A 17616-nucleotide genomic window follows, 5' to 3' on the forward strand; every position below is an offset into this window, starting at 1 on the left:
TTTTAAGTTAAAGAATATGTGTCAGAGCATTAGATGTGAGATTATGTGTCCTTCCAAATTACAGGCTACAAAACTTGCCAAATTATTTCCCAAGTTAAAACATTGATGACTAATGAATATTACTACTATTGTGATGGCAATATCATTATTTAATACATTTCTTATGACCTTCCTCATGGCCTGGGTGTAACCATCTTTCCTATTGCTCTTATTTAGCATTGCTTTTCAAAATTAGGCATTTTTTAAATGGAATCTGAGCTCTAAGTCTTATTGAAAGATCAGTGTCAAATTAACTAACCATGGTTTCAGTTATACCGTATCGTGCTCCTCCATTGAATGTCACCCCTCAGCAAAGTTCTCCATATTGACTCACCCCAAAAATGACATCTTTAGCTGTGCAACTTTGGCCGTGTTCGTCAGTATCGTATGTCAATTGATGAAATGTGGCATATAAAAAAATCTCCTCTCATCATCATAGTGTGTGTTTTAGGATATGAATTATATTTAATACATTCACTTAATTTTACTCTCTTGATTGCATTATACCACTGTAATTTCTGTATATAAAACAACTTCCTAGTAGTTTACAAAAAAATTACTGTTAGCTATTTATTTATGCTCTTTATTACTCTATCCACTATGATAAATTTTTAAAGTTTCTAAATTTTTTTCTTTTTGAGAAGCTTATTGCATATGAAAAACAGATCAAATATCTGTTTTCTACAGAAGTGCTTTCTGAGTGATCCTTTCAGGCTGAATCTGTATTGGCACAAGTACAACATTCTTGTATCATTTGTAGCACTTTCACATTTGTACATAATAATAAATATAACAATTTAATTTCCATTTATTCAAAGGATCAGGACATTGCTGAACTATTGACACACTAGTGTGGACACCCCATTTAATCTCTCTGAATGTCTCAGTCCCTTAAAGTATTTTATACTTTAATGGTGTTTTAGAAAAATATGGTAGTTAAGTTGATGTTTCACTGTGATATTCCTCTTAAAAGTCAAGGGTTAAAGACTTAGATCAGTTATTCCTTAATTATTCCTTTCAACAATTTCTTCATCAAAAGCCAATTTACCCAAAGTTTGAAGTTTTCCTGTTTTTTTTATAAATAAAATATTAGTTTTCTTAGAACTCATTCTTTCTCATCTTAAAGGCTGCAATAGCATTTCAATGCATATGTTTTCAATTCATTATTGAAATTATGTTATGTTAAATATTGTTTCTATGGTAGTTATACCACAGTAAAAGTCTTGACAGCAGTACTATCTTGTGGTTCAGTGTGATGGTACCTACAAGATGTGTGAATTTTGTGATTTATGTGGCTAATATAGATGTTAAGTGGCTTTTGAGTTTGCTTCTTATTTTATGTAATACATTACATAAATGTAATTTATGTAATGGTTTTTATTAATACCATCTCATCCTATTCATCATATTGTTTCATTACCTTAGTAACACTGTAATATGTCCTATTGAATTATTCTATTATTATTTTGGGTAAGCTGTTTTCTAAATACTGTATTGTTTATTGCTTCTGTTAAAAAGAAATTTAGGAGGTCATTTATAATTGCCCTTTCTTTCAATCATAAATTTCAAATATTCTAGTCCATATCTGTGAAGGGAATGTCAGCCTTCTAAATTGTGCATTCAACTTTGGCTAATTTGATTCATTTATTGCTTGTGCATTTTAATGATGTTTGTTACATACGACAGTATCACCATAAACTAGTGTCCATTAAATATTATTATAAACTACTTTTTTTAAATAAATGCATGCGTTCATGTTCAGAAACAATTTAAATTTGTTAAGAAACCCTTTTGAAGGTTAAACAGAACTGTATATTCTTTTAAATACTTCGTAGAAAATTATATTTATGAATAAACAATTCATAAATGTATTTATTTCATTGTAACTGAAATAATTGTGTTCGTTTCTGTTCTATACTGTAGAGCCAATTATTATCCAATTAAAGAGACCTTATTTAGGTACATGTTTTAGGGCTGTGATAATTATATGTATTCAATTTAAGTGCATGGTGGATTAAATCAACATAGTTTTCTGTGATGTTGTGCGTTTCAGTTGTATTAACAGTTGTCTTTGTTAAATCACTTGGCATCTGTCCTTACACTGCCTGTACCATCCTATGCTGTGGGTGTTATTATAGAATGATATTTATATCAGAGTTTGAAGAGATCGCAGCCCACTTTGTTTTTACCTTTTTGCGCTGTGAAACTTGGCTTACCTTCAAACAATTAAATAAGCCTTGCTTGCCAACCTATGTCAGTGTTGCTTTTTTGTGTTATGGAATATTAATGTGTTACTAACATCCTCTTTAGGAAATCTAGCATTACATGTGGCCCGCGGCAAAACCAGAATGAGGCAAGAGTTTTTGTTCAGTTTTCACACAAATATGAATTTCAAGTGTTCACTCAAAAAAAAAGATATTGAGTCTCCACTTCAGACTTTTACAGCCTTTCATGAAGTCTATTTTGATGAAGTGAGAAGATTCTGTAAACCAGTATAGTTTTTGAACATTTAATATACTGAATCAGACCAGTGGTTGCTAACCCATCAGCTATTATTTGTGAGGAAATAGCAGGTCAAATGATACCCAGTATTAGAGACCTCGTGCCAATCACCAGAGTTAGACCTTGAGTGCTACAAAATCTAGGCCCATAAGAATGGCTCCCAAATCTCCAGAAAGACAAAAACCATCTTCCAAAATTATTTTATTTCAAAATTGCTCTGATGAGGTTCAGCAAAAGACTTCTGGATTAATGGGGTTAGAGGAGTCGTGTTGAAGTGTTGCTGGGCAACCCCAGAATTTCAGTCAATACAAATAATCTGAGTCTAATTGGAAACCAGAATTAAGCTCCTTTCAAAGTGGGTTGATACTTCCCAGTATGAAGGCCGACACTGGGGGTATTCACCCGTGAGGGTGCCGTGAGACAAAGAGGGTCAGAGGGCTTCTTGGGTCTTCATATAGGCCCCTTGGGCCTAAAGGGGCCCAAAGAAAACTTTTTACTCCTTGTTGAAGTAAACAGCAAAGACAGTTATAGTAGAACTCACTGATACTCTTTAAGGGATATGTCAGGGTAAAATCATGTAACTTATTAGCAACCATAATCCATACGTATGTTAATGTATGCTCTATGAAAGGATACAAATAAATCAAATGCACTTCACACAGACAATACTGAAAAAGAAAGAAATTAGTCCACAATGTGATCGTTATATATACCCTACCCCAATCCTGACAATTAATAAGAACATTTCCATTAAAAGTATAGACTTGGGGGACGTTAGACCTTTTTTTTCTATTTTTTTTTTAAATTTTAAAACACTTCCTTAAAGTATGTTGAAGAAAATGGACTATATTTGAGGTTTTTTTCCCCTTAGCTGCTTAACGGAGAAAAATCCACAGTGTGATATATGTATCACCAACAAATACTTGATTATGATTTGCCCTTATTAAAAGTAAAGTATTTTAAAAGTACATGAAAAGGAGTCACTACATTTGAAAGCATTATAAATAAAATTAGGTATTGTGCCATGTGCTGAATTTGAAGATTTTTACATGCATAACCTAAAATTGTAGTTTTTAGAAAGTCATAGTGAGGATCTTTGTTTGTCACTCACAGTTGAGCTGTGTCCCATTTTTAAATTCACATGGTGTATTGGTTTCCTTAGAGCTTTATAGAGACTCAGTTGTTCAGACTTTTGAAACCACTTTAATTTGGTAACCTGAAAAATAATAAATATAAAAAACATGGTGGGAAAGGGTTTCCTAGAGACAAAAATAGAAAAAGAACATTAATACTCCAAATAAAAGTTTCCAAACTCCTTCATGGTCATTTTTAAGAAGGAAAAAAAATAATTAAGAGTTAAAATTTAAGACTGGGATCATTTCCAGTGAATATTTTCATTTTTACAGCACAGAAAATTATTCAGGGTAAGTAACCTTCAAATAGCTAAATAGCGAAGAGTATTAATTTTATCTAAATTCATTTGGGAGCTGGGTACACTTCTAAATTTTACTTGAATTCTCTTCTAAGTAGCGTTCATGTATGTAACTATTTATGGCTTTACATTTCTGAACACTTAGAAATTTCCTGATAAAAATAATCAAGTCTATGTTATAAAGCAGGTCTGGGTTTAATAAACATTTATTGGTAGTTCAGTTATGCCTTTGGAAATTCTATGGAATATGCATTTCCTTTGAGGATATATCAGGCATGAAACAGAGAACATCAGCAGCATTGAGACCATGAAGAGCATAAACTTTGGAGATGGAGTGAGGTGCTATAAAATAATAGCAAAAAGAAGAGCATTGTTGTAATAGTGCTCAAGCCATCACAGCTCGCCTGTCTGCCATCTTTCTGATAACAGGCAGCTCAGATGAAGACTCAGGAGAACTGCTTCTCTAGTCCTTCAGTAATTGGCAGGGGGGCTAGATTCCTTGCTGGAGAGACAGAACCGGCTGCTAATCTTTCCTATCATTTACTGCCAGCTCTTGTTTTAGGATGGAGATTTCCATGGACTAGTAATACCCTGATTCTAGTCAGTTGGGGGAAATGGACTTGGATGACCCTGGTCATTGCATTCTTTGCCTTAGCTGAATTTCCTGGGGAGAAGGCAGGGAATCACTCCGGTCAGTCATTCCTGCTGCCAGACCACGCTGGACCTGCTGGAAGACACTCTCCATTTTACCTGGGGCAGCACCCTGTGTACAGATAGTATGTGCCCACAGCCGAAGAATACAAAGAATTATTTGACCCTCAGTCAGAAGAGGAACTTAAGGAATAATGACTGAATACAAGAATAAATCCTTTCATTTCTTCCCTAAATCCCTGGCACTTCCCCCAGCTATGCTTTTATCAGTGTTGCTAAAAGTGAAAGTGAATCTGCACTGATGAAAAATTTGGGGGGGGGATTAGGGGGAGAGATTATACTCAGTAATATCAGCCTCACTGTCTCCCTTTTCCTTCTTAGCATCAATCACACTTGGAGTGGGGATGGGGAAGGGAGTTGGAGTGGACTATAGAGATGAAGGTTTTGAGTGCAGTTTCCCTATAGGTTTATGTAATGTTGTGTTATATAGTGTTCGGTAGTGTTGAAAACTGATATGTGAAACTTTGATTTTGAGAGATTCTATATTTTTAAAACTAACAATCTTTTTTTCTTTTTCTTTTCCCTTTTTCCATCCAAGGGTAAACCACAGGACTGAAATCGTTGAATACAAATTTTAATATTTTTTTTTCAATTTTGTAGAACTTGACCTCTTTCCTGAGTTAATTGGAACTGAAGAAATAATCAAGGTATCATAGCTATATTGCATATTCAACTGTTTTAAAATTTCCAAGTCTATTTTGAATTATTGGTTAGTTTTCAGATATTACATTAATAGAAGCCCGGGTTACATTATTCATGCTAGGGTTAGTTGCTTTACTTCTTAGTCATGTAATTGATATACATGATTCTTTTATGAAGAACTTGGAAGACACTTTGATTAGTAAAATAAAAATAATAGAGACATACAAAAAGTTTGCTAATAATAAAAAATGAATTTTAAAAATAATTATAGTTATGAGCTATATAAATTGGAATTTTTTCAGTGTCAAGTTTTTCTAACAGACAAAAAATATTTAACCAATTCTTAATGTTAATATTGTTACAGTTTATTTATAACTAACTTATCCAATGATTGATAGATTGACAATAACTATGAGCCAAAATACAAATTTTCTATATTCTTTTGCCCTTTTAATTTGAACATTTGTGTTTGGAGTATTCAAATTATAAGTGTCCATTGCTAGCATAATGTCCTTCAAGAAAATGAGTATTTAAGAATATTTATAAATGTTAACACTGTCTTAGTTTTTTAAATAGACAATGATTGCTTTATCTTATATTTTATCCTGAGCCCAAGTATGTTATTCAAGTTAACTAAGATTACATGTTAAATACAGGTGCTATTGTTACTGTAGTATGAATGTGTGTATATGTACATATATGTTCATAAAGTGGGATAACGAACGCTGTTATCTCATTATCTAGCAATAAATAGCAATTCAGTTGTGTTTTCACATTTATAATGACCTCACTAATTTATATAACTTATAGCAATTCTCTCTTACAGAGGATCATTTTACCAAAATGACCAGTTTACCTTTCAACAGGAGTTCACAGAATTCAGCCAAGGTTATTTGTGTGTGAGTGTGCCTGTGTGCACACGTGTGTGTACATGCATGTAGTCATGTATATACCTGGAAGTCATCACCAGAATCAAGTCAAAGGCGGGAAAAAGAAATTACTTTACACTGTGAATTCACATCATTAGTTTGTGTCCTCGTCAGCGCAGACTGCTAAAGCAAAATACCATAAACTGGGTAGCTTACAAACAACAGAAATTGATTTCTCCCAGTTCTGGAGGAGGGCAGTGTGAGATCAAGGTGCGGACATGGTCAGGTTCTAGAGAGGACTTCTTCTGGGTTACAGACTGCCAACTTGTCCTTGTATCTTCACATGGCAGAGAGCAAAGCAGAAGAAGCAAGCTGCTCTGACTCTTACAAGGACGCTGATCTTTTTCATGAGGGCCCCACTCTTATTGCTTCATCTGATCTTAATTAGATGAAGATTAATGCCTCTCAAATGCCCCACCTCCTACTATAACATTGAGGGTAGGATTTCATATAAATTGGGGAAAGTAGGGGACGCAAATGCTCAGTCCATAACACTATTCACTTCCTTTGATTCTTGCAGGAACAAATGATAAAAATTGACAAACACCTGGGATGTAGCTGTAATGGTTCTTAAGCCTGAGTATGGAACTGAGTAGTTTGGGGATATTTCTCAGATCCTCTTCAAATAGAAATGCATGACTCTGAAAGAAAGTATCTCCAGCATGATCAAGGCTTTACAATAAAAATAAATAAATAGAATTAATGGAAGTTGTGAAGGATAACAGGTATGACGCAGACCTAAACCATAGTGGAAGAGAGATTCACAATAACTCTGTAAGAAATTATATGAAGGAGTATCCATTAAAACATTTTTGGTTTCAGATATGTATAAAGTAATCAAAGAGCATGAATGATATATTCTTCTTGACATGTTGACATGAGGTGGTATGACCTCATAGACATCTACAAGGTGTGGTCGGTTAAGATTAATGAAGGGTCCATTATCATCATCAGAGTCTGAGAGGTATCTGAACCTCACAATGTCTAAAATCTGCTAGAAAAGGAAGAAATAAGAAGGATATGTGTGTTTTTTGTATATAGTTTTTTCCCCAAAAAAGATCTAACAAGAGAAAAAGTGAGTAATCTTATGTTTTAAGAAAAATTTTATAGAAATCTACATAGCTTATGGCAGGAAGATGATAAACTGTGTTGTGTGAAAATATAAACAAAGAGGAAGAGAAGCAATGTTACTGTGGGATTTGGAAACTGTTACACTGTGTGGAGAGTTTAGATGTCACATCTTTTGGGAACATTCTTTGTAAAGGAAAGGAGACAGATAGCATAATAACTATAAGTTGAATTTGAGATTTCTCTTTATATTCCTTTTAAATAAGAGAGACCTGAGTTCATTTAAGCTCATAAGTATGATCCGTTTGAGAAAACAGCATTGAAATCACAAAAAAAGAGGGAAATACTCAATTGTGTGTGGTTCCCAAGAAGAGGATAGAGAATGAATTTGAAGTATAGATGTAGGAATTAGAAAGATAGGGGAACAACTCTTCAGTTACAGCCAGATGAGAGGATAGATTCTATTGGTCCCGGTTTTTGATGTTTTAATGTTAGGAATAGGGGTGTCTTTTTGTCCAGTGGCTTCTAATTTCTCTGTAAAGTAAGCAGAAAGGCCCTCTGCTGAGAATGAGGGGAAAGGGTAGGTAAGTAGAGGTTTGATAAGAGCAGGAAAAAAAATTTAGAAGAGTCTTGGTAGAGGTTGAGTGTGGAGTGATACCAGAAAACCAAGCACATATCCAGAATTGCAAAAATGAGGAAGAGTTAGAACCCCCATATTACTAAGCTTCACATTGATCCTCAGCAAAACTCTGGATCAAATTATAAAATAAATATTTGGGAACTTCTAGGGAAAGACGAGATATCTGGCACCAACAGGTTTTCCGTTAGAGGAAGTCAAGGCAAACTATTCTTATTTCCTTTCGTCTGAAGTCTTTGGGTTTGTGGATTAAGGGAGTATTTTATTCAGGCAATTATTTGGTGAGATCACTTGGGTTGTCCTTATGAACAAAGTATCAAACAGAATGGAAACTTTCATGAAGAAGTACTGACTACTAGCGAGGAAATTTGTCTGGAGAATCTAAGGGAATACCAACTTTTAGCATCAGTACAATCCAGATCATTAAAGCTGACTCATTTCTCAGAGTTGTCACATATTCATTAGAAACTGCTTAAAATCAATGAAATAATGAAGCTCTGACTGATGATGCAGTCATTAAGCTTGAAAGCTTATGTTTCATACAATGCAGCTTTCCATGTGTATCACACACATGATCATGAGCACACATGGTTTAACATTCATATTCTTTTTACTGATTCTGGTCAAATTCTCAATAACTAACTTGTACTCAGTCACTTTTTTCTTCTAAGGGACATGGACATAAAAGATCTAATAGGTGACAACGCCAACAAATGAAAAAAAATCATGTTCTATGTGGACTAAAAATAACATATCTTGATACCTTTGGCAATTTAGTTTTCTAAACATAGGATTAGACATATTATAAAATGAACAGTTTTTGTTGTTTTTTTTTTTTTTTAAAGCAGAACAAAACCGGAAAACACGGGTCTTTATCTTTAGCCGTATAGCTCCTGGTCCGTTACAGTGATTTAGTGTTCATGAAAGACTGGGTCACCTAAATGGTATTTTAAAACAAAACCCAAAATTAAATAACTAGCACTAGAAGCACATTTTGACAACTTGCCTTTAAAATGTCTGCCTAAGTCTTAAATGGAAAATATTTAAAACAAAATGAAAAACAATAATAAAAACCTCTTCCTTTGTATGATGGCTTAATAATTGTGATGTATTCTGAATATATACAATGAAATATTCTGAATACGCCACTACTTTGGTCTTTGAAATAAACTGTTTCATTACCATTTCGTATTACAAAAAGCTAGTTGTTATTTAGTTTGTTGCCAGATGAATTGAACAGAGAAACAGAAAAACATAAAAATAAATACTAGGGTAAATAACACTCCCAATAAATAAATACAACCTGTCTTCCTTTCAGAGCTGTGATAGCTATTCATTTAATTACTTTGTTTCATAGCATTAAAATAAAGCCAGCCAAAATTGGGTGTTTTCAGTTAGTTTAATTACTCTACCTAGGATGATAAAGGTTATAGGATAGACGCATGGCTTCTATGGAATGGTGCTTTATGAGGAGACGTTCCCAAGATCCCACAAGTGAAGATTAACATAATGCAGTATAAAATATTACTAAGATTTTGTTTTTCTCTTATTTCCTTATGTTCCATTAAATCTTGTTTGCTTTTCAAAGGAGGAAGAGGAGGGAAAAGACATTGACGAAGACACTATTGTGAATCCTGGTAGAGACAGTGCCACAAACCAAATAAGGAGAAAGGAACCCCACATGTCTACCACAACAAACTACAATCACGTAGGGACTAAATACAATGAGGCCAAGACTAACCGATCTCCAACAAGAGGAAGTGTGTTCTCTGGAAAGGGTGATATTCCCAACACATCTTTAGATTCTACTTCCCAACCAGTCACTGAATTAGCCCAAGAAAAAGATGTTTCGTTGACTTCACAGACTGTGACCAAACTGCCACCTCACTCTCTGGAAGGCACTTCGGCCTCTTTAAATGATGGCTCTAAAACTATTCTCAGATTTCCACAGAAGAACTTGACTGGGACTACGGAATCTTTAAATGTAGTTTCTATAACGGAATCTCAAGAGGTATCTACTGACATCAGTGAGGAAGAGAGTTTATTGACCAATGTCAAGCTTGATACAGGAGCTGATGATTCTTCAGGCTCCAGTTTTGCAACTGCTGCTGTGCCATTCATCTCGGAGGACATATCCCATGGGTATGTATTTTCTTCAGAAAACCCAGAGACAATCACATATGATGTCCTTATGCCCGAATCTATGAGAAATACTTCAGAAGATTCAGCCTCCTCGGGTTCGGAAGAATCTCTCAAGGATCCTTCTGTTGATAGAAATGTGTGGTTTCCTGGTACTACAGAGGTGATGACACAGCCCGATGTTGGATCAGGTAGAGAGAGCTTCCTCCAGACTAACTACACCAAGATACATATTGAGGAATTTGAAAAGATAACTGAGTCCTCTTCTCCAGGCCCACTGGTGTCGCAGCGTCCCTCAGTCACAGATATGGAAATGCCATCTTACTCTTCATTTGCCTACTTCCCGACTGAGGTAACACCTCATGCTTTTACTCCATCCTCCGGACCACACGATTCGGTTGCCACTGTCCACGTGGTACAGTTGCAGACAACCCAACCGGTATACAATGGTGAGAGACTTCTTCAACCTTCCTCCAGTAGTGAAGTCTTTCCGCTAGTCACCCCTTTGTTGCTTGACAATCAGATCCTCAACACTGCCTCTGCCGCTTCAAGTAGTGATTCGGCCTTGCATGCTACACCTGTGTTTCCCAGTGTCGGTGTGTTTGAGCCCATCCTGTCTTCCTATGAGGGTGCACCTTCGCTTCCATTTTTCTCTGCTTCCTTCAGTAGTGAATGGCTTCACCATCTGTCTACAGTCTCTCCCATCCTTCCACAAGTTACGTCAGCTGTTGAGAGTGGTAAGGTGTCCCTGCAGGCTTCCCTGCCAGTGGCTGGGGGTGATTTACTGCTAGAGCCCAGCCTTGCTCAGTATTCTGATGTGCTGTCACAGCAGACCACTACTCGTGCTGCTTCACAGACACTGGAATTTGGCAGTCGTGGTGCTGGGGTCCCTTATAAAACGCTTGTGCTTTCTCCAGTTGAGTCATCCAGCAGTGATGTCACGATGCATGCAAGCTCTTCAGGGCCTGAATCTTCTCATGCCTTACCTGATAACGAGGGCCCCCAACACCTCTTCACTGTTTCTTACAATTCCGCAATACCTGTGTATGATTCTGTTGAGGTAGCTCATGACGGTTCCTTACTTAGCAGCCCTAGCCACCCAGCAATGCCCGAGTCTTCGTTAACAACCCCCTCCATGTCAGTGCTGCAGCCCACTCAGGGCCTGTCTGGTGATGGGGATTGGTCTGGAGCCTCCTCTGATAGTGAATTTTTTTTACCTGACACAGATGGTCTGACAGCCCTTAACCTATCTTCACCTGTTTCTGTAGCTGAACTTACATATACAGCATCTGTGTTTAGTGATGATAATAAGACACTTCCTAAAAGTGACATAATAGATGGAAATCAGACTGAACTGCAGATTTCTTCTTTCAGTGGGATGGTTTACCATTCTGAAAGCACAGTCATGCCCGACCTGTACGATAATGTAAATAAATTGAGTGCATCTTTACACAAATCCCCTGTTTCCATTTCTAGCACACAGGGCATGCTTCCAGACTCTCTTGCTTATGCTGCCCCTAAGGCTTTTGATCATGAGATTAGTCAAGTTCCAGAAAATAACTTTTCACTTCAACCTACACATGCTGTATCTCAAGCGTTTGGTGACACTTCTCTTAAGCCCGTGCTTAGTGCAAACTCAGAGCCAGCATCCTCTGACCCTGCTTCTAGTGGACTGTTATCTCCTTCAACTCAACTCTTGTTGTACGAGGCCTCAGCTTCTTTTAATACGGAAGTATCATTGCTGCAACCTTCCTTTCAGGCGTCTGATGCTGACACATTGCTTAAAATCGCTCTTCCGGCTGTACCTAGTGATCCAAAATTGGTTGAAACCCCCAAGGTTGATCAAATTAGTTCTACATTGTCGCATCTCATGGCATCAAATTCTGCTTCAAGTGAAAACACACTGCATGCTACGTCTGTACCAGGTTTTGATGTATCTCCTGCTTCTAATATGCCCGCTGCTTCACTTCAAGGTTTAACCATTTCTTATGCAAATAAGAAATATTTTGAACCAATTTTGCTTAAAAGCGAAAATTCCCAGCAAGGGGTGCCTTCATTGCACAGTAATGATGAGTTGTTGCAGACTGGCGATGTGGAGATTCAGCATTCCTATCCCCCAGAAAGAAAGCATGCATTTGCTACTCCTGTCTTATTGACGGATGTGCCACCAAATACACTTATAAATAAGCTTATGTATTCTGATGACGTTTTCACCTCCCCCAAGGGTTCTATTACCAATGAGGTATTTGCTGGTATTCCAACACTTGTAACTGCTGACCATTCTGTTTCTTTAGGAAATGGGTATGCTTCCATTACAGCTGTTTCTCCCAACAGAGAAGGTTCTGTTGCCACAACCAAGTTCGTGCTTCCTTCTAAAACAACTTCTGAGCTGACTCACAGAGCCAGATTGGACACTGAGTTAGTGGGTGGTGGTGATGATGGTGATACTGGTGATTATGATGATGAGGATGACAGAGATAGAGACGGCTTATCCATATATAAGTGCATGTCATGCTTCTCCTACAGAGAATCCCAGGAAAGGGTAATGAATGAGTCAGACCCCCAGGACAACAGTCTTGTGGATCAGAATAAGCCAATTTCATATTCAGTATCTGAGAAGTCTGAAGAAGAAAATAATGTCACAGGTGTGACCTCAGACAGTAAGAATGATATGGACAGAAGTCCTGATAAATCACCACCAACCAATGTGCTCCCCCGAAAGCACGATGATGGAAAACAGGATGATGACAGTCAGACTGGGAATGCCCTGCTTCCTTTCCCCCCAGAATCTAAAGCATGGGCGGTTCTTACAAGTGATGAAGAGAGTGGATCAGGGCACAGTACGTCAGATAGCCTTAATGATAAGGAGACTTCCACAGATTTCAGTTTTCCAGATGTTAACGAGAGAGATGTTGATGGGGTCTTGGAAGCAGCTGATTCAGAAATAACGCCTGGATCCCCCCAGTCCCCAACACCGACTGTTACTAGCGGGCACTCAGCAGTGTTCAACATTTCAGAGGCAGGTTAGTTATGGATCAAAGGGATAGACGGAGGTGTGGTGGTCTTTTTTCGCAAAGAATAGAAAAATCATGGAAGGATAGACATTTGGTAAAATGGCACGTTATTTTTTTAATCAAAATATCAAACCAATTTACAGGTTTTAAAGTATGGTTTTATTCATTACTCAAATGAATACTCAAAATGTGTTTTCTTTCCCCCAATTTTTTGTCAAAGTGTTGTTGGCATGTCATATTGTATTAGTTTCAGGTGTATAACTAATGACCCGACATTTATATACCGTACAATGTGATCACCATGATAAGTCTATTAATCGTGTATCACTGTGCAAATTTATTACAGTATTGTTGACTCTATCCCCCATGTTGTACATGACACCCTGTGCTTTCTTTATTTTGTCACTGAAAGGTTGTCCCTCTTATTGCCCTTCACCTTTTTCACCCATCTCCTCACTGTCTTCCACTCTGGCAACCATCAGTTTATTCTCTGAATCTATGAGTCTGTTTCTGTTATGTTTGTTTTGTTCCTTAATTCTCTTCAAAATAGATACAGTGATTTTTATTTATTGTCAATATTTCATATTCTACAAGATGCCTATTATATGTGGAAGTAATTATGTGTACCTACTAAATATATTAGTATGCTGCTTTTTAAATGATAGATTGGAGTGTGCTGTTTTTAGATGATTTTAATTTTCATATTAACTCTTGTTCTGAAATAAGTTGTAAACTAATTCTGTCAAATGATAAAATGAATTATAAATTCTGATAGTAATATGATATAAGCACCTCTTTCTGACCCGCCCCATGGAAAATAATTATGTAATTTACACACCCACCTTAGCTTGGGGAGCTTTGAAAAAGTTTTATTGCTAAGTTTTGAGAGTTAATGGTAACTTTTTTTTTTTTTAAACAAGGTTTCAATTTTTAGAAGTTGTCTTTGTTTGATTACCTTAATGTTGCCTAAAGAGGGCAGTGTTAACTAACAAAACACATTCTCCTTTGTACTTGCGGTTATACACCTTTCTAAGAAGTTAAGTAATGGGCATTAATATGCAGTGTATGTATAGGTATTGTATGACAAGATGCAAAACACTAGAAAATTTTCTGAAGAAATGTATTTCATGTAATAATGTATTTTATGAAAATTGGTTTTATTGGCCAGATGTTTCTTAGAGAGGATTACTTACAGCATCTGTAATACAGATGTTTGCTTTAAATGCCAATGGAAAGGGAAGTTCAATACCATTAAGCATATGAAATACTAGATAATTTCATTGACCTTATTGTAAGAATTGTACAATTTACTTTCATTAAATTTCAAGGCATTTTTACAATTAACAATGAAAATACTTAAATCGTAACAGTAGGTTAAAAAGCAGGCTATAGTTACATCCTTTACTACTGGTGCATAAAAGTGGGTATTTACAATCCAGGGCACAGACAGGACTGGTTCCCATTAGGATAGTTTCCCTCTTTTGTTATTTTTATCCCTTGAATTGATTGCATATTTTTCTTTCGGTACAGCAGCAGTTAAAAGTTTGTACATTTTGATAGAGAAGTTTTCTGAGTATTCAGACTTCATACCATTTAACATGGCATTCCAATTTAAAAACTTAAACTCTGAGATGTGAGAATAAATAATGAACCCACAGGTCACCATATTCACTAATCTCGCCAGATGTATGAATTGTTATCTGGCTCCAGTTATAGTACTTTTTAAATTTTTTTTATTAGATTTATGTTAAAGGAAAATACTAGGAATCCATCTACTTTTCTATCTTACTGGTAGTGGCATCATTCACATATTTTTGCTATAGTATGCTCTTATGGAAAGACTATATATATATAAAAATGCCAAACCTAAAATTATTTACTAAAACTTAGCAATTTCCCTTCAATGCACTAATTAGATTTATTAGAGTAAGCTCTCCCACTGATGAGAAAACAATATGAATATAGCATCCAACGTCATCAAGTAACTTAATTAATGAAATAAATAAGATAAAACAAAATTAGGGGAAAATTCTGTTCTGTTTTTAAATCTATATGCATGATAAAATTATATGTAATATGTCTTATGATTGAATATGCCTCTTTACCAAATGCATATGGACTAATTCCAAAACTTATAATTTGATTATATATTTTTAAATGTAGAATAACATAAGATATGGTCCTCAAAATAATATAGATAAGGCAAATATTAGCATCTGAAATTTATGACTGTGTAAATCAAACCCCACAGATACTAGGTTCCTTGATCCAGCTCAATTAGGGAATTAATACATAACTGAGACTGGTAACCTGTGTTACTAGTATCTGTTTCTTAGAGATTATGCTTTCAAGATTAAAGACAACAAAAAATACATATAATGCCTAATTTCTAATACCAAAATTACACTGTGTTTTTCCGAAAACATACTTTAAAGTATTCATCTGAGTTCTTTATTTCCTAATACTCTATTAGTAGTTTCTTGTCTTATCATTTAGATAATTCATATACACTACTGAGTCATATCAAAATAAATATTAATGAATATAAAACTAATGAATATAAAAATCAATACAACTAATTGTTCCTCATTATAATATATAAAACAACCAGTTTATTGTATGTATTTTTTGTAGCATCCCATTTAGGTTTCATAATATGTGATTACGATGAATTTATTATTCTGACTGCTCAGTTAAAGGGTTTGTTTTAAAATCAGACCTCCCAGAGAATTTAGGAGATGAACCTATATACCAGACTGTCTGCGAATGTGTATGGATAGTGTATGTGTATATTGTGTGTGATATATAGTAATTTGTTGCACATTTTGTTATATGTCTTACATATATATCACATATGATCAGGCATATCTCATGTATGTGTATGCACATACATATATAAATGAGATATGTATGTATCTGTACCTATATACATATTGTTATGAATATTTGTGGTCATTGAAGACATGTGTAATTAATAAGCTCACTTCGTATATAAATTAATGTATATCATGTTTTCTCAAACTTTAGTGTGAACCAGAATTACTTGGAGGACTTGTTAAAACACAGATTGCTGGGCCTTATCCACAGAGTTTCTTATTCAGTAAATTTGGCGTGTTTGGGGTGGGGCCCAAAATTTGCATTTTTAACAAGTTCCAGATGATGCCGACGACGCTGTTCTGGGGGCCACATTTCAAGAATGATGGATACAGATAATAATATTAATCACCATTTGTAATTACTGGGTACCAGGAACGTTGCTAAATGTATTATTTAATCTATTACCCACTGACTTTCAATTTAGGTAACAGTAGTTACACTAGAAAACGTGTGAAGACAATCATGTATAAAACAAGAAATTTGCAGTGCATTTGCCATCAGATTATTTAGGCTTCTATATGAGCCTCACCACAATATGTAATCACCAGGGCACATGATGAACATAATAAAAAGTAAACTTGGGCTTCTCTCATAAGAATATTAACTACAGCTCAGGGGTCAGTGGGCATACAATGTTTCCACTGTTTATACAGTTTTACGATTTTGAGTCGTAGAATTGAATTCCTCTTTTTTCTACCAACTGCATCCATAATTATAAGAACAAACATCTTGGGAAATTTGGGTGTCATTTATACCCCTTTGGTATGTTGACTCGATTAAATTATTGACTCTTTTTTGCATCATCCCATTATAGAAGGAAGCTATCATTTTAAATCTTAAGTTCCCTGCATTAGATGTATTTTCATGTTATGTTTATGAATTCGTTACTCTCAAATTTATTATTCTTAAAAGATTTAAAAATAAATTGAATCCCTCTGTCTCGTATCATTAATAGTACAGTACTTAGTACAACCACACAAATGTGCCATTTGTGTAAGAATCAGTGCAGACTCTCATTGAGAACCTAAATTTAGTTTCATCAGAATTTCTACAGGTAGACAGGATAAGGGCATTTGTAGCAGAGTCAGCATAGCATTGAGCTAGAAGAGTTCTAATGTTCAGTCATCTTGGTTTCCCACTGCACACACCTCAAAGTAGAAGGGAAGAGTGATGTCGGGCCACCGACACCCTACAGTCCTGAAACTCTTTAACAACTTGGAAGGATAGCTCCAGTGGCAGCAATTTTGAAAGTGTTACAACAATAACATGCCCATATGGTCACAAAAACAGTCATTTGCCATCTTTGAAAATTAACCCAAGGGCAGATTTCAGACTTTCTCATAATTTACACTTGCATATTTGAAAAGAATCTCTTAAATGTATGTAGTCCTTCAATTCACGTGCAACAGTATTTTCATTTTGGGTGGGGAAAAACAGTTGGTAAGAAGGACATTCAAAATATTAATACCATTTTAAAAGCAACGTACATTAAATTTTAAATAGATTGCTAAATTGAAGGGCTATCTTAATGTAAGAAGGGTTATTCTAAGATTCTCTCTTCATGAAACTATTAACTCGTCCTAATTATTTACCTAATTCCAGGATTAAAAATAATTCCATTAAAAT

At 35.5% G+C, this 17616-nt stretch overlaps 1 protein-coding gene across 5 annotated transcripts in view; it reads left to right on the top strand.

The window, feature by feature from the left end:
* Positions 1-17616, top strand: part of PTPRZ1 (protein tyrosine phosphatase receptor type Z1) — a 187428-nt gene that overhangs the window by 135800 nt on the left and 34012 nt on the right. For 2 of the 5 annotated variants that reach the window (XM_081038791.1, XM_081038792.1), the window contains exons 11-12: positions 5285-5331; positions 9549-13122. In XM_081038791.1, coding sequence (XP_080894917.1) covers positions 5285-5331; positions 9549-13122 — 3621 coding nt within the window. The remainder of the gene's footprint in view (positions 1-5284; positions 5332-9548; positions 13123-17616) is intronic. The other 3 variants (XM_081038793.1, XM_081038794.1, XM_081038795.1) reach the window with 2 other exon arrangements.

This window comes from Rhinolophus hipposideros (assembly GCF_964194185.1).
Source record: "Rhinolophus hipposideros genome assembly, chromosome: 25".
Classification (NCBI taxonomy): Eukaryota; Metazoa; Chordata; class Mammalia; order Chiroptera; family Rhinolophidae; genus Rhinolophus; species Rhinolophus hipposideros.